The 27,559-nt window shown below is 43.4% G+C and overlaps 1 protein-coding gene across 1 annotated transcript; it reads right to left on the bottom strand.

Annotated features, from left to right (window-relative positions):
- Positions 1-1,253: 1,253 nt before the first annotated feature.
- Positions 1,254-27,253, bottom strand: LOC121535520 (GRAM domain-containing protein 2B). The gene is made up of 12 exons (XM_041842658.2): positions 27,055-27,253; positions 24,444-24,593; positions 24,271-24,328; positions 23,886-23,958; positions 23,424-23,527; positions 22,977-23,066; positions 16,993-17,064; positions 11,415-11,504; positions 11,088-11,169; positions 10,582-10,681; positions 2,487-2,597; positions 1,254-1,556 (listed from the first exon to the last, which is right to left on the bottom strand). The coding sequence occupies exons 1-12, from the start codon at positions 27,099-27,101 to the stop codon at positions 1,538-1,540; spliced, it is 996 nt and encodes a 331-aa protein (XP_041698592.1). The 5' UTR covers positions 27,102-27,253; the 3' UTR covers positions 1,254-1,537.
- Positions 27,254-27,559: the final 306 nt, after the last annotated feature.

Here is a 27,559-nt window from a genome sequence, read left to right as displayed (position 1 = left end):
ACTATGTTTTTGATGTGTTTGATACCATTCCATTAACTCCGTTCCAGCCATTACTATGAGCCGTCTTCCACAATTAAGGTGCCACCAGCCGCATGTGATACCCACTGCTAGTAGCCATGTATTCATCCAACCGTAAATGTAATGTCCTAAAAAATCTTTGCATTTGTAGTCTACTATCCATGAGACCTATAGGCCTATGCCCTCGCAATGGCCGGTGCGCATTTTGAGCACACTCCGCTCCATATCTCAAAGCCATATCAAATGTCTTGGTTGTTAAATAGTTGCTATTGAGAGTTGAGAAATAAAAATTATACCTACAGAAAGCTGAGACCCTCCTTTCTTCGACAGGGACAAGTGGACGAAGCTTCCAAAGCTGTGTTTTTCCCGCAATTGTATTTTGAAATGTTATATGATCAGAAATGTTTTTTCTCTCGAGCGCATGAGGAGAGAGGCTCGCTCATCACAGCAGCAGGCCCCAGCGAGGGCACAGGCACAGGGGCAGGGCAGACACTTTCATTACAGGAATCATGGGGATAATGCACTTTACTGTTTTGCAAAATCATGATTTTAGCCATCCCAAAAATAGGATGTTTTTCAGTGAGGTGACAATGTAGAATGTGCTCTTTCTACGTTTATAGGCACCCTTTCCGTTTTTTACGACCCATGATCTTGGCTGTCTAACGGATGACAGAGTCAGAGCAGGTGTCTTTGCTGATGCCACGTTTGACTTTCAGTGTGAGTTTGCGTGACCTCAGCACAGCCTAGCAGAAAACCGGGCCGGCCGTTGCCCACTGTTCAGCCAAATGCTCATTATACACTGAGTGTACAAAACATTAAGAACACCTTCCTAATATTGAGTTCCCTTCTTTTCCCTCTGAACAGCCTCAATTCATTGGGGCATGGACTCTACAACGTGTCGAAAGCGTTCCACAGTGATGGTCCAGGTTGACTCCAATGCTTCCCACAGTTGTGTCAAGTTGGCTGGATGTCCTTTGGGGGGTGGACCATTCTTGATACACACGGGAAACTGTTGAGGGTGAAAAACCCAGCAGCGTTGCAGTTTTTGACACAAACCGGTCCGCCCTGACACCTACTACCATATCCCGTTCAAAGGAACACAAATATTTTGTCTTGCCCATTCACCCTCTGAATGGCACACATACACAATCCATGTTTCAAGGTTTGAAAATCCTTCTTTAACCTTTCTTCTCCCCTTCATCTACACTGATTTGAAGTGGATTTAACAAGTGACATCAATAAGGGATCACAGCTTTCACTTGGTCAGTCTGTCATGGAAAGAGCAGGTGTTCTTAATGTTCTGTCCACTCAGGGTAGATTAGTATAACAGAGAAATAGTAAAATAAGAGATATCAATCTATCTCTCTATTACCAGGCCCATGGGCCGCCGGCCATATCACCTTTTTCAATGTTTTATTTTTATTTATAAAAATAAACGTGTGTGTCACCCAACTAAACAAATGGTCCAGCCCATCTGGTATTTCCCAGAATATCCAAACGGCCCTGGCTGTAGGTCTCTTCAGGCTGTTTCCTGGTCCCTGGAATGAGGAGGGAGCAGTGAGAGGAGGAACCGAATCACTCTCCCACACATTATCACTCATAAGCACGCAGACTCATGCACAAGTGTGCGCACACACACTTTTAATTACATGGAAGTGACGACTCAAATACATATTTTACATTTTAGTCATTTAGCAGACGCTCTTATCCAGAGCGACTTACAGTTAGTGAATACATTAATTTTTTTTATACTGACCCCCCATGGGAATCGAACCCACAACCCTGGCGTTGCAAACGCCATGCTCTATCAACTGAGCTACATCCCTGCCGGCCATTCCCTCCCCTACCCTGGACGACGCTGGGCCAATTGTGCGCCGCCCATGAGTCTCCCGGTCGCGGCTGGCTGCGACAGAGCCTGGATTCGAACCAGGATCTCTAGTGGCACAGTTAGCACTGCGATGCAGTGCCTTAGACCACTGCGCCACTCAGGAGACATATATATACCCACAATGGGTGTTCCCCTAGTTATGATTATGTAATAGTGGAGTAACTTGGAAAACAGGTGTCAGTCCTCTGGGGCTGTTTATCTCCTAACCTCCTGTGACCTCCTGAGATCTCCTAACCTCCTGTGACCTTGTGATCTCCTGTGACCACCTAACCTCCTGAGATTTTTTTACATTTTAGTCATTTAGCAGAGGCTCTTATCCAGAGCGACTTACAGTTAGTGAGTGCATACATTTTCCTAACCTCCTTTGACCTCCTAACCTCCTGTGATCTCTGCTGCTAATACAGTACACGGTTCCTCTGATGTCTGAGAATACTCTCTCTCTCTGTCTACACAACCGGTTTGATCTACCTTGAATGTTTTTTAAATAGTCAAAGTTTGTAGTTCCTTGAAATTCACATCAGAGCATAGACAGTGTCATCTGTGGAAAACTACGCCATAGTGTGTGTGTGCATGTACTCACTCTCTGAGGTGTATGGAGAACTCAGGCAGGGCTCCTAGAGAACTAAGCTGCTCCTCCAGAGCTACGATCCGCAAACCGATGTACCCCGACGACAGTAGTAGCAACACCACCCTACACACACAGACACACACACATACACAAAAGAGGTGGTGGTTTTAATGTGAAGACAATTTGATGGGTAAGATTCAGTACTTCCTGATAGCTTGTCATCAGCTTGTATTTTACTGTAACCTGCCTCACTCAGCACTCAGTATAACTCAGAACTTTTAAACTTTTAAATCCATACCTGTCATACCTGAGTGCACTCTCGTTGATGGCACCGATTACACAGTGCAGATCAATCATGAGGAACCAGGCACAAGTACTTAATGTCAATCAAGGACAGATAGCGGCAGGTAGCCTAGCGGTTAAGAGCATTGGGCCAGTAACCGAAAGGTCACTGTTTCGAATCCCGGGCTGGCAAGGTTTGAAAAATCTTCCGTTCTGCCCTTGAGCAAGGCAGTTAACCCCCAAACATCTGCTCCCCGGGCGCCGATGTCGATTAAGGCTCTCTGATTCAGAGGGGTTGGGTTAAATGCGGAAGAAACGTTTCGGTTGAATGTGCAACTGACTAGATATCCCCTTGCCTTTCCCTAATCATTTACAGGAAACCCAGAAAACCTCCCTGGGCAATCCATACCTGTCAGGCTACAAGTTAGTTGTTCAAACAGTCTGGGCAAATATGCAGACATAATTGTCACAACTATAGGTTATTTCAATCAAATGTATTTATAAAGCCCTTTTTACATCAGCAGATGTCACAAAGTGCTATGACTATTTAACTGCTGTTATGACATTAGTTATGAGCTTCAGGGGTGTGTGTGCTCATAACACTAATGTAAAGGGAGAAGAAAAGGTCATGAAAACATATAATAGAAAAACTAGGGAAGGGTTTATTTCCTATTCTTTATCGTTTATATTGTTGAATAATGTTTCATCTGAGAGGCAATTTCTCCACAGTGCTATGGTTCTATGTGTGTTTTAAAATCTATGTGAATCTATAGCCTTTGTCAGTGTAATGTGCAATTCAATATGACTTGATTAATCCCCTGAGGGGCAATTAGAAGGTATTGTCAAAGCACAAACACACAATTCCATCCATCCTCCACAGTCCACAGGTAACTAATGAAAGAGCAAGCACAGGAGACCGTAGCAAGGAAAATCTATCTAGGCAAGAGGGAAGAACTCTTGAGAGGAACCAAAGTCTGGCTGAATGGGTAAAAGTTCACAGTATATTACAACATGACCATCTGGAGAACACCCAGTGCTCAGAGAACCTCAGATCCATCCATCTACCCATCTCTTCAGCAATGATCCCAGCTATAAACAGCCAATCAGGTAGCAGGGTCCCTTCCTCAATGGCTCCTAGTTAATCCAGAAAGACAACATACCAGACAGAATGTTGGGAAGACACATACACTTCCTGGAAAAAGGCTTGTCTGTGATCCTGAATTACAGAATGATATGTGACTCTTTTATTTTGATTTTCTTGGCCCACCCCCCCTCTTCGGAGGACAAAAATAAACTTTGTTTTTACAGCTTTTCTTTTGTTGTTACATGTAAACTCTACACACATTTTACATACATGTTTTTTTTCTTCTACTACAGTAGTTAAATAGCAAGAGTAAAGTAATTTGATATACATTACATCTGGATAGATAGTACATTATACATCGTGTTTTCAGTCATAACTATTATTATAGATTATTATTGAACATAAGCTTTTAAACCCACCCCATAGCTACTCAGTCCATCCCATCTATCTCCGTAAACCGCCCTCTTATGATTTGCATGTGCCATATATTTTATTGCTGTGATGTTTCACATAAATTCTGAACCTGTCTAATCGCATAGTATCTACAGATTGTGAGTTAAAGATAAATATTTTTACTAGAAATATTATTATATTGTTGATTGATTGACTATGGCTTTCCAAATCTCCCAACAGTGCTATTTGTAGGGTTAATTTTAGATAAATGTTGTGATTTTTTTTAACCATTCCTGAACTTGTGACCAGAAACAAGCTACATATGGGCAATACCAAAGTACATACACTACATGACCAAAGGTATGTGGACACTTGCTCATCAAACATCTCATACCAAAATCATGGTCATTAATATGGAGTTGGTCCCCACTTTGCTGCAATAACAGCCTCCACTCTTCTGGTAAGGCTTTCCACTAGATGTTGGAACATTACTGCAGCGACTTGCTTCCATTCAGCCACAAGAGCATTAGTGAGATCGGGCACTGATGTTGGGCGATTAGGCCTGGCTCGCAGTCAGCGTTCCAATTCATCCCAAAGGTGTTCGATGGGGTTGAAGTCAGGCCTCTGTGCAGGCCAATCAAGTTCTTCCACACCGATCTCGACAAACCATTTCTGTATGGACCTCACATTGTGCACGGGTGTATTGTCATGCAGAAACAGGAAAATGCCTTCCCCAAACTGTTGCCACAAAGTTGGAAACACAGAATCGTCCAGAATGTCATTGTATGCTGTAGCATTAGGATTTCCCTTCACTGGAACTAAGGGGCCTAGCCCAACCAATGAAAAACAGCCCCATACAATTATTCCTCCTCCACTAAACTTTACAGTTGGCAGTCTGCATTGGGGCAGGTAGCGTTCTCCTGGCATCCGCCAAACACAGATTTGTCCGTTGGACTGCCAGATGGTGAAGCGTGATTGATCATTCCAGAGAACGTGTTTCCAATCCTCCAGAGTGCATGGTGATCTTAGGCTTATGTGCGGATGTGCGGCTGCTCGGCCATGGAAACCCATTTCATGAAGCTCCCGACGAACAGTTATTGTGCTGACGTTGCTTCTAGAGGCAGTTTGGTACTCGGTAGTGAGTGTTGCAACCTAGGACAGACGATTTTTACGTGCTACGCGCTTCAGCACTCAAAAGTCCCATTCTGTGAGCTTGTGTGGCCTACCACTTCACGGCTGAGCCGTTGTTGCTCCTAGACGTTTCCACTTTACAATAACAGCACTTACAGTTAACCGGGGCAGCTCTAGCAGGGCTGAAATATGAATAACTGACATGTTGGAAAGGTGGTATCCTATGACGGTGCCACGTTGAAAGTCACTGAGCTCTTCAGTAAGGCCATTCTACTGCCAATGTTTGTCTATGGAGATTGCATGGCTATGTGCTCGATTTTATACACCTGTCAGCATCGAGTGTGGCTGAAATGGCCGAATCCACTAATTTGAAGGGGTGTCCACATACTTTTGTATATATAATTTTGTATATATAAGTGATCTAATGATTCTGTCTCTTCGTAGCAAAATCTGCAGAGCTGAGATGGTTGTATGCCCCATATATATATGCCATTCTGTTTGTGGCAAGAATTTAGTATAATAATTTAAATTAAAAAACTCTTAGTTTTGAATCAAGCGTTGTTTTGGTATCAATTCATAAACCATGTACCATGGAATCGGCACATTAAAAATATCTTCCCAACTATTTAGCAACGTGCATGGCGCCACTATCAACATTTTGATCCTCAAGTAAAACTGATATATATACAGTACCAGTCAAATGTTTGGACACACCTACTCATTCAAGGGTTTTACTTTATTTTTACTATTTTCTACAATGTAGAATAATAGTGAAGACATCAAAACTATGAAATAACACATATGGAATCCTGTAGTAACTAAAAAAGTGTTAAACAAATCAAAATATATTTCATATTTGAGATTCTTCAAATAGCCACCCTTTGCCTTGATGACAGCTTTGCACACTCTTGGCATTCTCTCAACCAGCTTCATGAGGAATGCTTTTCCAACAGTCTTGAAGGAGTTCCCACATATGCTGAGCACTTGTTGGCTGCTTTTCCCTCACTCTGCGGTCCAACTCATCCCAAACCATCTCAATTGGGTTGAGGTCAGGTGATTGTGGAGGCCAGATTATCTGATGCAGCACTCCATCACTCTCCTTCTTGGTCAAATAGCCCTTACACAGCCTGGAGGTGTGTTTTGGGTCATTGTCCTGTTAAAAAACAAATGATAGTCCCACTAAGCGCAAACCAGATGGGATGGCGTATCGCTGCAGAATGCTGTGGTAGCCATGCTGGTTAATAAATAAATCACAGACAGTGTCACCAGCAAAGCACCATCACACCTCCACCATGCTTCACGATGGGAACCACACATGCAGAGATCATCCGTTCACCTTTCTCTGCGTCTCACAAAGACACGGCGGTTGGAACCAAAAATCTCCAATTTGGACTCATCAGACCGAAGGACAGATTTCCACCGATCTAATGTCCATTGCTCGTGTTTCTTGGCCCAAGCAAGTCTCTTCTTCTTATTGGTGTCCTTTAGTAGTGGTTTCTTTGCAGCAATTCGACCATGAAGGCCTGATTCACGCAGTCTCCTCTGAACAGTTGATGTTGAGATGTGCCTGTTACTTGAACTCTGTGAAGCATTTATTTGGGCTGCAATCTGAGGTGCTGTTAACTCTAATTAACTTTTCCTCTGTAGCTGAGGTAACTCTGGGTCTTCCTTTCCTGTGGCGGTAGTTATAAGAGCCAGTTTCATCATAGCGCTTGATGGTTTTTACGACTGCACTTGAAGAAACTTTCAAAGTTCTTGAAATGTTCCGCATTGACTGACCTTCATGTCTTAAAGTAATGATGGACTGTCATTTCTCTTTGCTTATTTGAGCTGTTCTTGCCATAATATGGACTTTGTATTTTACCAAATAGGGCTATCTTCTATATATACCACCCCTAGCTTGTCACAACACAACTGATTGGTTCAAACGCATTAAGAAGGATAGAAATTCCACAAATTAACTTTTAAGAAGGCACACCTGTTAATTGAAATGCATTCCAGGTGACTACCTCATGAAGCTGGTTGAGAGAATGCCAAGAGTGTGCAAAGCTGTCATTAAGGCAAAGGGTGGCTACTTTGAAGAATCTCACATATAAAATATATTTTTATTTGTTAAACACTTCTTTGGTTACTACATGATTTCATATGTGTTATTTCATAGTTTTCATGTCTTCACTTTTATTCTACAATGTAGAAAATAGTACAAATAAAGAAAAACCCTTGAAAGAGTAGGTGTGTCCAAACTTTTGACGGATACTGTATATCTTTTTGTTGTTGTTGCCAAATTAGGTCTTTAATAAAGGACAGACAAACAAGTTCCCTACCTTCTCCCCCTTCCACTTGCCTCCTCCGTTTTTGCGGTAGTGCTGCAATCAGTTGGTTGTAATTTTGGATAGAGCAAACATTTCCATATATTTTTGTTAACTGCACGTGACAAAACTCCACCTTTCCTATTCATAATATCATTAACAAAGATAATTTCTTTTTTTTCTTCTTCGTTCATAAAGAATGGTTTTTTATCAATTTGTATATTTGAATTTAACCATAATATTTGTTGGAATATTTGTTCTGTCTTTTCTGGAGGATTAAACTGGAATTCCAACCAGCTTTGTATGGCTTGTTTTAGAAAAGGCGATAATTTGAACAACGTTCCATTTTCAATTCACTGAAAATGAGAGGTTGTAATCTGAATAAAGGGGAAAAGGCCATTTTTGAACAAGGTGTGAGCCATTCTTACTAACCTACTGGAGAACCAGTTCGGGTTTAAGTATAACTTTTGTATGACTGATGCTTTTAGTGAGAGGTTTAATGCTTTAATATTTCATAATTTTAGCCCCCCGAACTCATATTCTTTATAAAAATAAGCACGTTTAATTTTGTCTTGATGCCATCCAAAGAAAGTGAAATATTCTTTGCTCAAATAATTTAAAAGATAAATTGTTCGGCGTAGGCAGGGCCATAAGTAAATAGGTAAACGGGGATATAACTAAATCATTCATCAGGGTGAATTTTCCAGAAATAGACAAGTATTTACCTTTCCATGGTAGCAAGATCTTATCTATTTTTGCTAACTTCCTATTCATATTTGTTGTAGTAAGTTCCTATATTTCTTTAGGGATATGAATACCAAGTATGTTCACTTCACCATCAGGCCATGGGCTCCCGAGTGGCGCAGCGGTCTAAGGCACTGCATCTCAGTGCTTGAGGCGTCACTACAGACCCCCTGGTTCGATTCCAGGCTGTATCACAACCGGCCGTGATTGGGAGTCCCATAGGGCGGTGCACAATTGGCCCAGCGTCGTCCTGGTTTGGCCGGTGTAGGCCGTCATTGTAAATAAGAATTTGTTCTTAACTGACTTAGTTAAATAAAGGTAATGTATTGGTAAACTACAGGGTAATGTAAAAGTTGTATTTTTTTGCAATCCAATATGTAATATCGGACACTTATCATAGTTGTTGTTGTAATCCAGGGAGGTTAGAAAAACTATCTAGATCTTCTGCGAGGCTGTGCAGGGATCCACATTGTGGATTTAAGCCCTGGATTTTTTTAAGCCCTGGATTTCTTGCCCCTCTATTGTTGGATCTGATAAAAATGTCCATGGCCATAATAAATAGATATGCAGACAGTGGACAACCTTGTTTTACTCCTATTGACAGTTTAATACTTTCTGAGGGGTAGCCGTTATTTACTATTTTACATCTGGCTTTACTATACTTAACTGTAACCCATTGCATAAGAGATTCTCCTAAATTAAAATTGTCCAGGCATTTATATATACCTTCTAGTAGTACTTTATCAAAAGCCTTTTCAAAATCTGCTATGAATACCAGACCTGGTTTCCTAGATTTTTCAGTGTTCTATTGTTTCAAGTACTTGTCTTTTATTATCTCCAATGTATCGTCCATGTAAAAACCCTGTCTGATCAGGATGAATAATATCCGACAACAGCTTTTAATTCTATGCTCTATGCATTTTGCTAGGATTTTTGCATCACAGCACTGATGTGTAAGGGGCCTCCAGTTTTTTAGGTATACGTTATACTTACCACCAGGTTCCTGTTTCAGTAATAGTGAAATCAGACCTTCTTGCTGAGTACCTGATAGTTGACAATTTTTATAGAAGTGGTTACAACATGCTAATAATGGATCTTTGAGAAGATTATAAAATGTTTCATATACCTTAACTGGTATGCCATCCAGCCCTGGAGTTTTCCCTGGCCTAATGGCTTTAATTGCATCAAGAAGTTCCTCCTCTACAATTTGGCCCTCACACAAGTATTTCTGTACAGCTGTTAATTTTACACTATTATTAGGAAAACATTCATCACAGTTAACTTTAGGTAGTGGAAATGGGGGAGACTGAAAAGAGAACATATTCTTAAAATACTTTGCTTCCTCTTTCAAAATCTCATTTGGTGAATCATGGATGACTCCATTTGTAACAAGTTTCCGTACATTATTTTTGGTAGCATTTCTATGTTGAAGATTCAAAAAGAATTTGGTGCATTTTTCACAATTTCCATCCAATTCGCTTAATTTTTTATAATATATTATACTTGATCGTTCCCGAATAAGTTCCTCCATTTATTTTAGTTTTTCCTCTAACTTTTTATTGCTACCCATCTGTACTGTTATTTGATGATCTGACCACATTCTGCCCCCTATCCAAAGTCTTTTTAACTTTTGGTGCCAGCGTGAAGGATACAAAACAATAATCACAACGACTAGCTCCATGTATATCTCACTAGGTCTGGACCTTTAAGCCTCCATATATCCACTATGCGTAAGGGTGATCATTTGTAGTGTGATTTCCTTTTACGATCCATTGGGGTACTTAAAACGGTATTATAATCTCCCACCATAATAATAGAGTCGATAGATTAGTATATATATTTTCGAAGAATATGATATGTGACTCTTCCTATACATAGACAAATGCCGTTTTAGATCCAAGATGAAAACTTGTGTAAGATTTCGGAAGCTGACAATAGATTTAAGATGTTTAAAGATGAACACACCCATTCTCACACGTGGCAGTATGTTTGTGAGAATAGATGAAAGGTGATGCAAGGGCTTCAGCACCTATAGATCTAGTTACAGAGGATGGAGAGAGGAGAGGGATGGAGACCAGGAACAGATCGATGGAGAGAGATGGAGAGGAGAGGGATGGAGATCAGGAACGGATAGATGGAGAGAGATGGAGAGGAGAGTACTCACAGAAACAGATAGATGGATAGGAGGACATTGAGGTTGCGCAGCTCTCTGATAAGGAGGAGGGTTATAACCCTTTCAGTGACGATCCAAACCCACGAGTCAGCTGTTCAAGAGAGAAAAAAGACAACAGGCCATTCAAACAATATTTTAATGTGTGTTATGTTTGAGTGTGTGTGTGTGTGTGTGTGTGTGTGTGTGTGTGTGTGTGTGTGTGTGTGTGTGTGTGTGTGTGTGTGTGTGTGTGTCGTCTGTGTCTGTGTCTGTGTCTGTTTCAGTGTGTGTTTAACTATCTGAATCTTCCTCCTCTGTGAATGTGAACTGATCATCCTGAGCTTTGCTGATGCTGCTTCTAGGAGTGGTGCTGCCCTTCCCAGGTTCTGAAGAAGGTATATCATTATGAATAATATTACATAATATTCATATATCTTATATGTCCTCTGTTATTCCTCTCACCCCTCATTTCTTTCTCTCGTCTGTCTTAACAGTCTTTTTAAGATGTTCTCTCTTACCTCTGCTGGGCAGGTCAGGGTAGACGACCTCTATAGGAAGGCTCCGCTCCACACTGTTCTCCCGGCTGGAATGGCTGGAGATCTGTCGGCAGGTAAGGGTTAAAACATGTCCTTATGCAAAAAGCTCCTGGTCAGTATAAGTGGTGTCTTGATTAATAACACACAAAAAAGTGAATGTGAACTCTGGAATTTTTACAGTGAGTTATGGAGAATTACAGAGGGCACTTTCTTTGATTGCACTGATTGAACAAAACAGGGCAGTACAGGAAGCTACATGGTGGGAGGAGAGAGATAGGATGACGTCGAGGCCATCAGTGACAGTCTTACTGTGTCTATGTCCTGATCCACGCCGTCAACGCCGTTCTCTCCTGAGAAGTGGGGACTGCTGTTACCACTCTCCCCCTGCTCCCCCAGCAGCTGTGTGAACCAGAGTATGTGAGAGGAGTTGAGCAGTCGGAAATCCCGCTCATCGCTCATGCTTGTGCACTGCTCCACGTAATTTCCAAGCGCTAAAAATCGCTCACAGGAAACAAAACTGCCGCTCCAAATTCGCTCCATTCATTAAAATCACAATTTAACCAACACCCATCTATTTTTGTGACTACCTGGACCTACCATTTGGTTTTGAAGTATTTAAACCAAACGATATGATTTTAATGAAAGTATTTTAATAAACAACATCAAAAGGTGACTGTAAGAAGCGCTCATAATTTCAAATAGGCTATATGTCGTATTAAATTAAATTAAATTAAATAGTATTTGTCACATGCGCCGAATACAACAGGTGTAGACCTTACAGTGAAATGGTTACTTTCAAGCCCTTAACCAACAAAGCAGTTTGAAGAAAAAATAAGTATTAAGAAAGTATTTACTAAATAAACTGAAGTAAACAATAAATAAATACATTTTAAAAAAGAAGATTTTTTTTTTTAATAAATAATTAAAGAGCAACAATAAAATAACAGTAACGAGGCTATATACAGAGGGTACAAGTACCGGGTCAATGTGCGGGGGCACAGGTTAGCCGAGGAAATGTAGGTAATATGTACATGTAGGTAGAGGTAAAGTGACTATGCATAGATCATAAACAGAGAGTAGCAGCAGCGTATCAAGGCAAATAGTCTGTGTAGCCATTTGGTTAGCTGTTCAGGAGTCTTATGGCTTGGGGGTAGAAGCTGTTAAGAAGCCTTTTGGACCTAGACTTGGTGCTCCGGTACCGCTTGTCATGTGGTAGCAGAGAGGACAGTCTATGACTAGGGTGGCTGGAGTCTTTGGTAATTTTTAGGGCCTTCTTCTGACACCGCCTGGTATAGAGGTCCTGGATGGCAGGAAGCTTGGCCCCAGTGATGTACTGGGCTGTACGCACTACCCTCTGTAGTGCCTTGCGGTCGGAGGCCGAGCAGTTGCCGTACCAGGCGGTGATGCAACCAGTCAGGATGCTCTCGATGGTGCAGCTGTAGAACTTTTTGAGGATCTGAGGACCCATGCCAAATCTTTTCAGTCTCCTGAGGGGGAATAGGCGTTGTCGTGCCCTCTCCACGACTGTCTTGGTGGACACCAAGGAACTTGAAGCTCTCGATGAGAATAGGGGCGTGCTCGGCCCTCCTTTTCCTGTAGTCCACGATCATCTCCTTTCTCTTGATCACGTTGAGAGAGAGGTTGTTATCCTGGCACCACACTGCCAGGTCTCTGACCTCCTTCCTGTAGGCTGTCTCATCATTGTCGGTGATCAGGCCTACCACTGTTGTGTCGTCGGCAAACTTAATGATGGTGTTGGAGTTGTGCTTGGCCATGCAGTCATGGGTGAACAGGGAGTACAGGAGGGGACTGAGCACGCACCCCTGAGGGGCCCCCGTGTTGAGGATCAGCGTGGCAGATGTGTTGTTACCTACCCTTACCACCTGGGGGTGGCCCGTCAGGAAGTCCAGGATCCAGTTGCAGAGGGAGGTGTTTAGTCCCAGGGTCCTTAGCTTAGTGATGAGATTTGAGGGCACTATGGTGTTGAATGCTGAGCTGTAGTCAATGATTACCATTCTCATGTAGGTGTTCCTTTTGTCCAGGTGGGAAAGGGCAGTGTGGAGTGCAGTAGAGATTGCGTCATCTGTGGATATGTTGGGGCGGTATGCAAATTGGAGTGGGTCTAGGGTTTCTGGGATGATGGTGTTGATGTGAGCCATGACCAGCCTTTCAAATCACTTCATGGCTACAGACGTGAGTGTTACGGGTCGGTAGTCATTTAGGCAGGTTACCTTGGCACAGGGACTATGGTGGTCTGCTTGAAACATGTTGGTATTACAGACTTGGTCAGGGACAGGTTGAGAATGTCAGTGAAGACACTTGCCTGTTGGTCAGCGCACGCTCTGAGTGCACGTCCTGGTAATCCGTCTGGCCCTGCAGCCTTGTGAATGTTGACCTGTTTAAAGGTCTTACTCACATCGGCTACGGAGAGCGTGATCACACAGTCGCCCGGAACAGCAGGTGCTCTCATGCATGCTTCAGTGTTGCTTGCCTCAAAGCGCGCATAGAAGTCATTTAGCTCGTATGGGCAGCTCATGGCTGTGCTTTCCTTTGTAGTCCGTAATAGTTCGCAAGCCCTGCTACATCCGACGAGCGTCGGAGCCGGGGTAGTAGGATTCAATCTTAGTCCTATATTGACGCTTTGCCTGTTTGATGGTTCGTCTGAGGGCATAGCGGGATTTCTTATAAGCGTCCGGGTTAGAGTCCTGCTCCTTGAAAGTGGCAGCTCTACCCTTTATCTCAATGTGGATGTTGCCTGTAATCCATGGCTTCTGGTTGGGGTATGTACGTACGGTCACTGTGGGGACGGTGTCATCGATGCACTAATTGATGAATCCAGTGACTGATGTGGTGTACTCCTCAATGCCATCGGAAGAATCCAGGAACATATTTCAGTCTGTGCTAGCAAAACAGTCCTATAGCTTAGCATCTGCGTCATCTGACCACTTCCATATTGAGCGAGTCACTGCTACTTCCTGCTTTAGTTTTTGCTTGTAAGCAGGAATCATGAGGTTATGGTCAGATTTGCCAAATGGAGGGCGAGGGAGAGCTTTGTACGCGTCTCTGTGTGTGGAGTAAAGGTGGTCTAGAGTTTTTTTTCCTCTGGTTGCACATGTAACATGCTGGTAGAAATAAGGTAAAACAGATTTAAGTTTCCGGCCACTAGGAGCTCTGGATGAGCATTTTCTTGTTTTCTTATGGCCCTATACAGCTCGTTGAGTGCGGTCTTGGTGCCAGCATTGGTTTGTGGTGGTAAATAAACAGCTACGAAAAATGTAACTGCATATAAACACGCTAAATAGGTCAGGAGCCAGACATGTCGCAGAAGAAGGAACGAAAATGAATTGTTTAGGCTATATTATTATTATTATTAGCCTATTATTTCAATTATTTCAAGGCTATAGCCTACAAAGAAATACAGTGAGGGAAAAAAGTATTTGATCCCCTGCTGATTTTGTACGTTTGCCCACTGACAGAGAAATATATTTTAACGGTAGGTTTATTTGAACAGTGAGAGACAGAATAACAACAAAAAAATCCAGAAAAACGCATTGTTGTTATAAATTGATTATTCATTTTAATGAGGGAAATAAGTATTTGACCCCCTCTCAATCAGAAAGATCAGAAGCAATCAATCAATCAGATTCCAAACTCTCCACCATGGCCAAGACCAAAGAGCTCTCCAAGGATGTCAGGGACAAGATTGTAGACCTACACAAGGCTGGAATGGGCTACAAGACCATCGCCAAGCAGCTTGGTGAGAAGGTGACAACAGTTGGTGCGATTATTCGCAAATGGAAGAAGCACAAAATAACTGTCAATCTCCCTCGGCCTGGGACTCCATGCAAGATCTCACCTCATGGAGTTGCAATGATCATGAGAACGGTGAGGAATCAGCCCAGAACTACACGGGAGGATCTTGTCAATGATCTCAGGGCAGCTGGGACCATAGTCACCAAGAAAACAATTGGTAACACACTACGCTGTGAATTACTGAAATCCTGCAGCGCCCGCAAGGTCCACCTGCTCAAGAAAGCACATATACAGGGCAGTCTGAAGTTTGCCAATGAACATCTGAATGATTCAGAGGAGAACTGGGTGAAAGTGTTGTGGTCAGATGAGACCAAAATCGAGCTCTTCGGCATCAACTCAACTTGCGGTGTTTGGAGGAGGAGGAATGCTGCCTATGACCCCAAGAACACCATCCCCACCGTCAAACATGGAGGTGGAAACATTATGCTTTGGGGATGTTTTTCTGTTAAGGGGACAGGACAACTTCACCGCATCAAAGGGACGATGGACGGGGCCATGTACCGTCAAATCTTGGGTGAGAACCTCCTTCCCTCAGCCAGGGCATTGAAAATGGGTCGTGGATGGGTATTCCAGCATGACAATGACCCAAAACACACGGCCAAGGCAACAAAGGAGTGGCTCAAGAAGAAGCACATTAAGGTCCTGGAGTGGCCTAGCCAGTCTCCATACCTTAATCCCATAGAAAATCTGTGGAGGTAGCTGAAGGTTCGAGTTGCCAAACGTCAGCCTCGAAACCTTAATGACTTGGAGAAGATCTGCAAAGAGGTGTGGGACAAAATCCCTCCTGAGATGTGTGCAAACCTGGTGGCCAACTACAAGAAACGTCTGACCTCTGTGATTGCCAACAAGGGTTTTGCCACCAAGTACTAAGTCATGTTTTGCAGAGGGGTCAAATACTTATTTCCCTCATTAAAATGCAAATGAATTTATAACATTTTTGACATGCGTTTTTCTGGATTTTTTTGTTGTTATTCTGTCTCTCACTGTTCAAATAAACCTACCATTAAAATTATAGACTTATCATTTCTTTGTCAGTGGGCAAACGTACAAAATCAGCAGGGGATCAAATACTTTTTTCCCTCAGTGTACATTGTGAAGCATGTACGAGAGCGAAATGAACATTAAGCGCTCAGCATTTAAACAACATTTCATTCTATTAAATTATTATAGTCTATAAATTGCGTTTATAGGATAGAATTATAATTAAATAAATGGAATTCACTTTTAGAAACACGAGTTTGGCTTCAGGATCATGCGATGGTGCCTGGAGAGCAGGCCAGCAGCGGAGAATACCCTCTCCGCACTTGCAGAGCCACTGGGGATGCTAAAAACCCTTCGGGCCACTCTTGCCAGGCTGGGCAGGGATGCAGAGTTGTTTTTTTATAGGTAGGCCTAAAGGTTTTTAGGCAAAATAATCCTATCAAAACAGAAAGCTCCTTGAAAGAGGTAATATGTCAGCAGGCATATTGTGACAAAATCAATGATAGCCTATTGTATTGATAATAGAACGAAAATGAATACTTTGCTACAATGACACACTTAGCTAGCTACCCACCTCGTTCCTTTCTGTACGCATTTGCACATAGTACACCATCATGCTTTCGGGATACGTGTCTTTTCAGATTCCACAATGATTCTTTAGTTTTGGACAGGAAATCACAGCACTCCCTCTCTTGCTCTTGTTCCTCCTCATCTTTGTAAGTCACCTTGATTTTGCACCTGAGTGTTTTATCAGTTTCTTTATGAAAATATTTAGCGAACTCCATGACAGCAGCTAAAGCAAGGGGCTATAGCAGCACAAATGCATGCTGGGCCGGACATGCCCTGAGCTCATGAAGTGAGCGCTACTGAAGCAAAATTGGAGCAGGCGAGAAGGCAGAGCTCCAGCCTTTGGGAAACTCCCTCTGCGCTCCAGTCAAATTGAGCATGCTCCGCTCCTCGCTCCACAATGACACAAAGAAAGAAGAGGAGAATTGCAAATGGTAGATAAGGAGAGAGAAAGAGGTGAATAAGAGAGAGAGAGGGAGTACAGAGAGAGAAAGTGAGAGAGAGGTCAGAGATCATGTGGGTATACCTGTGCTTGTGTACACACAGACTGCAGGATTTCGTAACACACTCTCCGGTTCCGCAAAGACACAAACGAATACTGAAACAGAGACAAAACAGAATGAGGAACTACACAACACACCACCACACAGACACAGACACAACCGCAGCCACAGATACAGACACAACCACAGACACAACCGCAGCTACGTACGCAGCCACAACCACAGACACAACCACAGACACAACCACATACACAACAACAGACACAGACACAACCACAGACACAGACACAACCGCAGCCACGCACACAGCCACGCACACAGCCACAACCACAGCCACAACCACAGACACAGCCACAGACACAACCACAGCCACAACCACAGACACAGCCACAGACACAACCACAGCCACAGCCACATATATCCAAGATGGCGTAGTAGTGCGGTTGTGTATTCTGTTGTGTCCTCATGTAAATAGCCAGTTTTTTTTTGTTTTTTGTCTCTTTTTCGTATATATTTCTCTATCTCACTTTCCATCCTTTAACTAAATATACTTTCCTGCAACCCGCCTCACCCAATGTGGAACATATTCTATTATTTCTTTATTTTTATCAAGAACCTATGGCTAGCCAGCTATTTAGCTACTTGCTATTAGCCACCATTAGCGGTCTTCACCACTGTCCGTGGCCTGCACTACCTACCAGCCAGCTCTAGCCTGGACAATTATCGGCCAGTCTACACAGCGTGCTATCGACCCAGAGCATATTGGATTTTCTGCCGGAATCACTGAAGCACTGGACCTTAACACCGGACCATCGCAACTAGCTAGCTGCAACCAAATGGCTGTTTTTGGCTAATCACCACTGTCCCGACGTACCAGTTAGCCTTGAGCTAGCCTCGAGCCAGGCCCATCTCCCGGCTATCTACCTCTCTGTCAACCGGACGGGACCTCCTAGGTTCGACACGGAGCCCCACCGATCCATCACGACTGGTCTGCCGACGTAATCGTCTGATGTGGTTTCAACAGGCTTCCAGTTGCGACGACCACGAAGATCCATCTGCTAGCCCCGGCCCGCTAGCACACGCAATCAACAGCCGTGCCTTCTACTCGCCTCTGCTTTAGCAGCCTATGAACTGCTCCCGGACTTACTTAGTGCTGTTGACTGGACCTTATGATCACTCAGCTACACAGCTAATGCCTGCTGGATTGATCCTTTACACGGTACCCCATCCTGTTTATCTGTTTAGCCTCAGCTCAAACTTTCGTCGCAATTACCAGTTGTTGTCTTAGCCCTCTCGAATTACACCTGTGATTGCGTTATGCCTCTCTCCCATGTCAATATGCCTATCCTATTGCTGTTTGGGTTAGTTCTTATTATACAATTTCACTGTAGAGCCCCAAGTTCTGCTCAACCAGCCTCAGAGAGTCCCACCCCCCATACACGCTGAGACCGGCTCAATCGGTACCTCCAGGGATACTATCTCTTTCATAGTTACCCAATGCTTAGGTGTACCTCCACTGTACTCATATCCTTCCATATCCTTGTCTGTACATAATGCCCTGAATCTATTCTACAACGCCCGGAAATCTGCCCCTTTTATTCTCTGTACCCAACGCACTAGAAGACCAGTTCTTAAAGCCTTTAGCCGTATCCTTATTCTATTCCTCCTCTGTTCCTCTGGTGATGTAGAGGTTAACCCAGGCCCTGTTCCCCCAGTATCACTCCTACCCCCCAGGCGCTATTGTGTCTGTAGTTGTGGCTGTGGTTGTGGCTGTGGCTGTGGTTCTAGCAGTGTCTTGGCTTAGGAAGGCCACCAAAAATTCAGAAATGTCCATCCCGAACTACAACATTTTCCGTCTAGATAGAACTGCCAAAGGGGGTGGAGTTGCAATCTACTGTAGAGAGAGCCTGCAGAGCTCTATCATACTATCCAGGTCTGTACCCAAACAGTTTGAGCTTCTACTTCTAAAAATCCACCTTTCCAGAAATAAGTATCTCACTACAGACCCCCTCAGCCCCCCAGTTGTGCCCTGGACACCATATGTGAATTGCTTGCCCCCCATCTATCCTCAGAGTTCGTACTGCTTGGTGACCTAAACTGGGATATGCTTAACACCCCGGCCGTCCTACAATCTAAACTAGATGCCCTCAATCTCACACAAATTATCAAGGAACCTACTAGGTACAACCCTAAATCCGTAAACATGGGCACCCTCATAGACATCATCCTGACTAATTTACCCTCTAAATACACCTCCGCTGTCTTCAACCAGGATCTCAGCGATCACTGCCTCATTGCCTGCGTCTGTAATGGGTCCGCGGTCAAACGACCACCCCTCATCACTGTCAAACGCTCCCTAAAACACTTCAGCGAGCAGGCTTTTCTAATTGACCTGGCCCGGGTATCCTGGATGGATATTGACCTCATTCCGTCAGTAGAGGATGCCTGGTTGTTCTTTAAAAGTAATTTCCTCTCCATCTTAAATAAGCATGCCCAATTCAAAAAATTCAGAACTAAGAACAGATATAGCCCCTGGTTCACCCCAGACTTGACTGCCCTTGACCAGCATAAAAACATCCTGTGGCGTACTGCATTAGCATCGAACAGCCCCCGCGATATGCAACTTTTCAGGGAAGTCAGGAACCAATATACACAATCAGTTAGGAAAGCAAAGGCTAGCTTTTTCAAACAGAAATTTGCATCCTGTAGCACTAACTCCAAAAGGTTTTGGGACACTGTAAAGTCCATGGAGAATAAGAGCACCTCCTCCCAGCTACCCACTGCACTGAGGCTAGGAAACACTGTCACCACCGATAAATCTACGATAATCAAGAATTTCAATAAGCATTTTGCTACGGCTGGCCATGCTTTGCACCTGGCTACCCCTACCCCGGCCACCAGCTCTGCACACTCCGCTGCAACTTGCCCATGCCTTATCTTAGATCATTGGTCACCAAAGCAACACCCACCCGTAGTATGCGCTCCAGCAGGTACAGTGGGGGAAAAAAGTATTTAGTCAGCCACCAATTGTGCAAGTTCTCCCACTTAAAAAGATGAGAGAGGCCTGTAATTTTCATCATAGGTACACGTCAACTATGACAGACAAAATTAGATTTTTTTTCTCCAGAAAATCACATTGTAGGATTTTTAATGAATTTATTTGCAAATTATGGTGGAAAATAAGTATTTGGTCAATAACAAAAGTTTCTCAATACTTTGTTATATACCCTTTGTTGGCAATGACACAGGTCAAACGTTTTCTGTAAGTCTTCACAAGGTTTTCACACACTGTTGCTGGTATTTTGGCCCATTCCTCCATGCAGATCTCCTCTAGAGCAGTGATGTTTTGGGGCTGTCGCTGGGCAACACAGACTTTCAACTCCCCTCCAAAGATTTTCTATGGGGTTGAGATCTGGAGACTAGCTAGGCCACTCCAGGACCTTGAAATGCTTCTTACGAAGCCACTCCTTCGTTGCCCGGGCGGTGTGTTTGGGATCATTGTCATGCTGAAAGACCCAGCCACGTTTCATCTTCAATGCCCTTGCTGATGGAAGGAGGTTTTCACTCAAAATCTCACGATACATGGCCCCATTCATTCTTTCCTTTACACGGATCAGTCGTCCTGGTCCCTTTGCAGAAAAACAGCCCCAAAGCATGATGTTTCCACCCCCATGCTTCACAGTAGGTATGGTGTTCTTTGGATGCAACTCAGCATTCTTTGTCCTCCAAACCACGACAAGTTAAGTTTTTACCAAAAAGTTATATTTTGGTTTCATCTGACCATATGACATTCTCCCAATCCTCTTCTGGATCATCCAAATGCACTCTAGCAAACTTCAGACGGGCCTGGACATGTACTGGCTTAAGCAGGGGGACACGTCTGGCACTGCAGGATTTGAGTCCCTGGCGGCGTAGTGTGTTATTGATGGTAGGCTTTGTTACTTTGGTCCCAGCTCTCTGCAGGTCATTCACTAGGTCCCCCCGTGTGGTTCTGGGATTTTTGCTCACCGTTCTTGTGATCATTTTGACCCCACGGGGTGAGATCTTGCGTGGAGCCCCAGATCGAGGGAGATTATCAGTGGTCTTGTATGTCTTCCATTTCCTAATAATTGCTCCCACAGTTGATTTCTTCAAACCAAGCTGCTTACCTATTGCAGATTCAGTCTTCCCAGCCTGGTGCAGGTCTACAATTTTGTTTCTGGTGTCCTTTGACAGCTCTTTGGTCTTGGCCATAGTGGAGTTTGGAGTGTGACTGTTTGAGGTTGTGGACAGGTGTCTTTTATACTGATAACAAGTTCAAACAGGTGCCATTAATACAGGTAACGAGTGGAGGACAGAGGAGCCTCTTAAAGAAGAAGTTACAGGTCTGTGAGAGCCAGAAATCTTGCTTGTTTGTAGGTGACCAAATACTTATTTTCCACCATAATTTGCAAATAAATTCATAAAAAATCCTACAATGTGATTTTCTGGATTTTTTTTCTCAATTTGTCTGTCATAGTTGACGTGTACCTATGATGAAAATTACAGGCCTCTCTCATCTTTTTTAAGTGGGAGAACTTGCACAATTGGTGGCTGACTAAATACTTTTTTTCCCCACTGTATATCTCACTGGTCATCCCCAAAGCCAACGCCTCCTTTGGCCGCCATTCCTTCCAGTTTTCTGCTGCAAATGACTGGAACGAACTGCAAAAATCTCTGAAGCTGGAGACACTTATCCCCCTCCCTAACTTTAAGTATCAGTTGTCAGAGCAGCTTACCGATCACTGCACCTGTACACAGCCCATCTGTAATTAGCCCACCCAACTACTTCATCCCCATATTGTTATTTACATTGTTATTTATTTTGCTCATTTGCACCCCAGTATCTCTATTTGCACGTCATCTTCTGCACATCTATCACTCCAGTGTTAATACTAAATTGTAAATATTTTGCACTATGGCCTATTTATTGCCTTACCTCCATAACTTACTACATTTGCACACACTGTATATAAATGTTCTATTGTGTTATTGACTGTACGTTTTGTTTACCCCATATGTAACTCTGTGTTGTTGTTGTTTTTATCACACTGCTTTGCTTTATCTTGGCCAGGTCGCAGTTGTAAATGAGAACTTGTTCTCAACTGGCTTACCTGGTTAAATAAAGGTGAAATAAAAATGAATACAAAAACAAAAAAAACACAGCCACAACCACAGACACAGCCACAACCAGAGACACATCCACATCCACACCCACACCCACAGACACAACCACAGACACAACCACATCCACAACCACAGCCACAGCCACAACCAGAGACACAACCACGGACACAACCACAGACACAACCACACCCACAACCACAGACACAGCCACAGCCACAACCACAACCACAGACACAATCACAGCCACAGCCACAACCACAGCCACAACTACAGCCACAACCACAGACACAACCACAGACATAACCACAACCACAGCCACAACTACAGACACAACCACAGACACAGACACAACCACAGCCACATCCACAGCCACAGCCACAACCACAGACACAACCACAGCCACAACTACAGACACAACCACAGCCACAGACACAACCACAGACACAACCACAGACACAACCACAGACACAGCCACATCCACAGCCACAACCAGAGACACAACCACGGACACAACCACACCCACAGACACAACCACAGACACAGCCACATCCACAGCCACAGCCACAACCACAGCCACAACCACAGACATAACCACAACCACAGCCACAACTACAGACACAGCCACAGCCACGGCCACAACCACAGCCACAACCACAGACACAATCACAGCCACAACCACAGACACAATCACAGCCACAGCCACAACCACAGCCACAACTACAGACACAACCACAGACACAACCACAGCCATAACCACAACCACAGCCACAACCACAGCCACAACCACAGCCACAACTACAGACACAACCACAGCCACAGACACAAACAATACTAACAGGGCCACTGTGGGTTTGTTTCTGACCTTGTTTCCATCAGTAGTGCGGATGGAGAGCATAGACAGGGCTGAGTTCTGCTTCTTAACTTCCTTTACGCTGGACACCTGGACCACAACCTACAACCAGACACAGGTACAACACATAACACAGACCACAACGCTGCATCTGCTTCTACCTACTGTATGTTGTCTACTCTAGTCTATGGCTCTATTCAATCTGTATCGCTGAAGCGTTACAGATTGTGCGATAGAAATGTAAAGTAATTTCCGATTGAGCCGACATATGCAGCGTTTACTTGAGCCGACATATGCAGTGTCCGCTGACGTGGGAACGTTGCCTTTAAATTTCAATCACGCTGTGAAGCTGAACTTCCGCAATACGGATTGAATAGGGTCCCTACTCTACTCTACTCTGCTCTTCTCTGCTCTATTCTACTCTGCTCTACTCTATTCTGCTATATGTGAATCTCTTACCTTGGTGTCTTTGAGGAGTACGGAGGAGTAAAAACACACGTAGTTGACAGACACGAATAGCTTCCCATGATACAACACCTCCTTCTGCAGGGCACAGGTGAACGCTGAAACACACAACCAGGACAGAGGACAGAGTCAAATGAGAGACACACAGAGAGGGTTTCTGCTTGAAATGTCCCTTTATCCCCAGAATACACTATGATGTTCTGTATGCCCTTCTTAGAAGCTGAGGGCACATTTAAATATTGTGCAAAGTGAGTGCTTAAGTTTAGTTGTTAGCAAGGAGCACAAAGCACATATTGTGGAATTATAATGAATGTCCCAACGCATTAAGTATTGATTGTGATGACTCCATCATGCCTCCATAATCGAGACATGAATCCACAGCCCAGACAATCTCAGGACGACGAAGATGAAACCATAAATAAGTTACAGACTCACTATGTACTGAGATCAACTCACCATGAGTTACTTTCTCCTCTGTTGGAATGTCTCGGAAGAGTTTGTGGAAGGTTTTGTTGTATTTCACAAAACTCTACAAGAGAGAGGAAAGGATCTAACGCTCTGTTAATCAATCAACCAATTAATTAATCAATCAACCATTCAATCAGGAGACATTTCCGAGCCAGAACCAAGAGCCCAAACATATAGTGGAGAAGGAGTGCTAGGACCTCAAATCAAATAAAAGTTTATTGGTCGCTTATAGAGATTTGCAGATGTTATCGCAGGTGCAGTGAAATGCTTGGTATTGGCTAGGAGCTAGAAACAGTGCAACTGTGTATGTCAGTGCCATCTTGTCTAAAGCCCCCATCCAGGGTGTTGTACTGTATATTTCAGGTGCGCTTACATTTTTGGCGATGGCGCCATCAGGCCGGTGGAAGCTGTCCTCCTCTATGGTCTGTGACCTGTGGATAGGGAGTGATTGAGATCGGATCAATGGACTTACATAGGCTTTGGTACTTTCCCCCAGTCCATGGCCCGTTCTAGTCATTGAACCTGTTTTCAGAAGTAACCTTTGACCTGAGAGAGTTGCTCCTGTTCAGGCTGTGTCCCCGCTCCTGGATCTCCATCTGGGCCTCCTCTAGACGCTTTGTCTTCTCTCCGCTCTTCTTACTGCGGCTGCCTCTCCTATGGCCCAGACTACCTCCTCCACCACCATTCTCCAGGGACCTGGAGGAACAGGACACTAAACCGTCACACAGTGTTGCCCCCTGGCTCTGTAAACACTCTGTTTAGAGGTCATATTTACATATTTACTTTGTAATAAACCTTATGGTGGTTTGCAGAATTTCCCCTGGTGGGACAATAAAGTTGTGGATTGAATATGTGGATTCAAACTCATGGGCATAGATGTTTTGTCTGCTGGTGAAAAATGCTGTAACATTAATTAAAACATTTTTTTAAAGTATGCACCAAGAATCGAAACTATACCCTTAGCTATGCACCTGATTGTTATCATGTCGATTCTAATCATTTCAATTCAAGCCTGACTTTCCAGGAAGCAACCTACACAACCATGTTATATAAGTCATTATAAACTGGGTGGTTCGAGCCCTGAATGCTGATTGGCTGATTTGTCATACCCGTATACCACGGGTATGACAAATCATTTATTTTTACTGCTCTAATTGTGTTGATAACCAGTTTATAATAGCAATAAGGCACCTCGGGGGTTTGTGGTATATTGCCAATATACCACACCCTCTCGGGCCTTATTGCTTAGTTAGAGATGTGAAGATATCTTGTTATTTACATTCTCATCAGCTCCGGCTAACTTGATAGCATCAGACAACCATAAGGAAGAATGGTTGCCAGAGCAGTTCTAGCTAGTAGTCATTAAGATAGTCAACAACACCTTAGTGGCACTCAAATCTCCTTTTCACCTCCATTTAACACCTCAATTACTTAACAAAAGGCACATCTCAATAGGTGGTCCAAGTAAGTCATGACATAGCACAAGTGTAGGGGGGTGGGGGGCTTTACTCTTTTGCTCTCTATTGCTCCTCTAATTGTTCCTCAGGCAACGGGGAGGCAGAAGACATCACAACTTCCCATCAGACCAACTCCTTGAATGCCCTACTCCTTGAAGTTGTGTCTAAAAAACACTATTTTGTTCATAACATATTTGTTTTAACCTTTAGTGTGTGTACTTTACTGTATTTATCACTTCATCACTTTTCAAAAGGAAAAGTTTTTAAAAAATCGCTAGAGGGCGTCATTAAGGGTTAAAAAGATGTGGCATCCAGGTCAAAAGAAGATTCGCTATCATTTGCAATTCAGATCATTAGAAAATGTCACATGCAAAGTAGGTGTTATACACTGAGTGAACAAAACATTAAGAACACCTTCCTAATATTGAGTTGGATTTAACAAGTGCCATCAATAAGGGGTCATAGCTGGTCAGTCTATGTCATGGAAAGAGCGGAGTTCTTAATGTTTTGTACACTCCGTGTATTATGTTTAAGCTCCTGAGGCTGGGAGAAAGCAAACAATGGACATTGAATATGCATGTCCAGATGTAGGATCTTAATTTGAGCCAGTCTCCTACATCAGGAAAATAGTCCTGCAGCAACAGGAAAGTTTATTATTATGTGGACAATGGATATTTTTGTAGCGGTTGATACATTTTTCGTAAGTATTAAATTTCAAAGTGGAAATTAAAAGCCTTTTAAACGTAAAATAAACTACAAGTTTAATATTTCCATTTCAGGAAAGTTCTCATGCAACAGGGTGATTAAATTAAGATCCTACGTATCACAGGAGGTTGGTGGCACCTTAATTGGGTGGAACTGGCTCGTTCTAATCACTGGAGCGGAGTTGGTGGAATGGTAACAAATACATCAAACACATGGTTTCCAGGTATTTAATGCCATTCCATTTGCGCCGTTCCGGACATTATTATGAGCTGTCCTCCCCTTAGCAGCCTCCTGTGCTACATATATAGCTTTGTTTATCCTATTCCAGCATAACATCTTAAATATTGTTCCACTCCTTACGGGACAATGTAGGCCTAACTGTAATGAAATCTATTACATTTACAGTTCAAAAAGTCAAACTTTAATGTGAAAGCCCAAATAAAATGTACAGAAACATCACATAATTGAAAAGTCCTCAAAACAATCTTTATGTATCAAAGCCTTGAGTCTATAGATATCCACTAAAGAAAGCAGATTCACCTGCTCCTGACTAGACCGGCCTGTTATTTCTGGGGCTGGACGAGGGTCCTGAGGGCTATGGCTGCAATGCATTTTAGAGAATGAAAACAAAGTTCCCTTCCTTCCTTCTCTTTCTCCACTCTTGTGAATCCTCCATTCAGACTAAGCCATTAGTGAAACAGCAATAAATACAGGTGGAATGGCCCAACCCCGCTATGTGTGTGTTATAATCTAGGTGGTATGTAATACTGTTTGTTTAAGGAATGTACAGTTCTCAATACTGTAACATCCTGTTAGAAAATCCAAGATTCAGTTAAGGGACATTCCAACTTCCTAATGTAAACAGAAACACTGGTGATGGTTTCTACAGCTGGAGTTTAACTGAACCTGTCTAGAACTGTACAGAAACACAATATGTATAGCAATGCATAATAATAAATGACTTATTTTAAAAAGTTTGATTGGTTGATACTCACACTGAGCTGTCGAGGGATAACTTCCGGTGCTTCAGGTTCATGTTCATTGTCTGGAGTAGTTAACTGTCTCGCACACGCACACACTCCCACTGAGCTCCGCTCTACTCCACTCTTCTGTATTTGCACTGACTATGTAAACCGACTCTCTCACACACTCACCCAGACTGTCTTTCTAGTCTCCTACCTGGCGTTAGCCCACAGAGAGGCAGCTGATAGATGGCTAGAGGGAGAGACAGCTTTCTCCTGTTACCAACCAGCCTATCGTCTTCAAGCTTATTGTTGGTTTCACTTATCAGCTTCTGGGGGTGGGAATACCATTTAAGCTTACCCAATCAGCTTTGGATGCCGGAGCCTCCTGCTAGTGCTACCTGCACGCACCTCTGCTGCTCATGGTAACTGTTGGTACAGGTGTTGTGTACAATCCTACTCCCATCCACAAATGAGTGCACACATAATGCATTAATGAAAATACAAATACAAACACACGTCACCCATGTACTGTGCA

This window comes from Coregonus clupeaformis, chromosome 21, assembly GCF_020615455.1.
Source record: "Coregonus clupeaformis isolate EN_2021a chromosome 21, ASM2061545v1, whole genome shotgun sequence".
NCBI classification, from domain to species: Eukaryota; Metazoa; Chordata; class Actinopteri; order Salmoniformes; family Salmonidae; genus Coregonus; species Coregonus clupeaformis.
The sequence above is the reverse complement of the archived record's forward strand: the minus strand, read 5'-3'. Positions and strand labels throughout refer to the sequence as shown.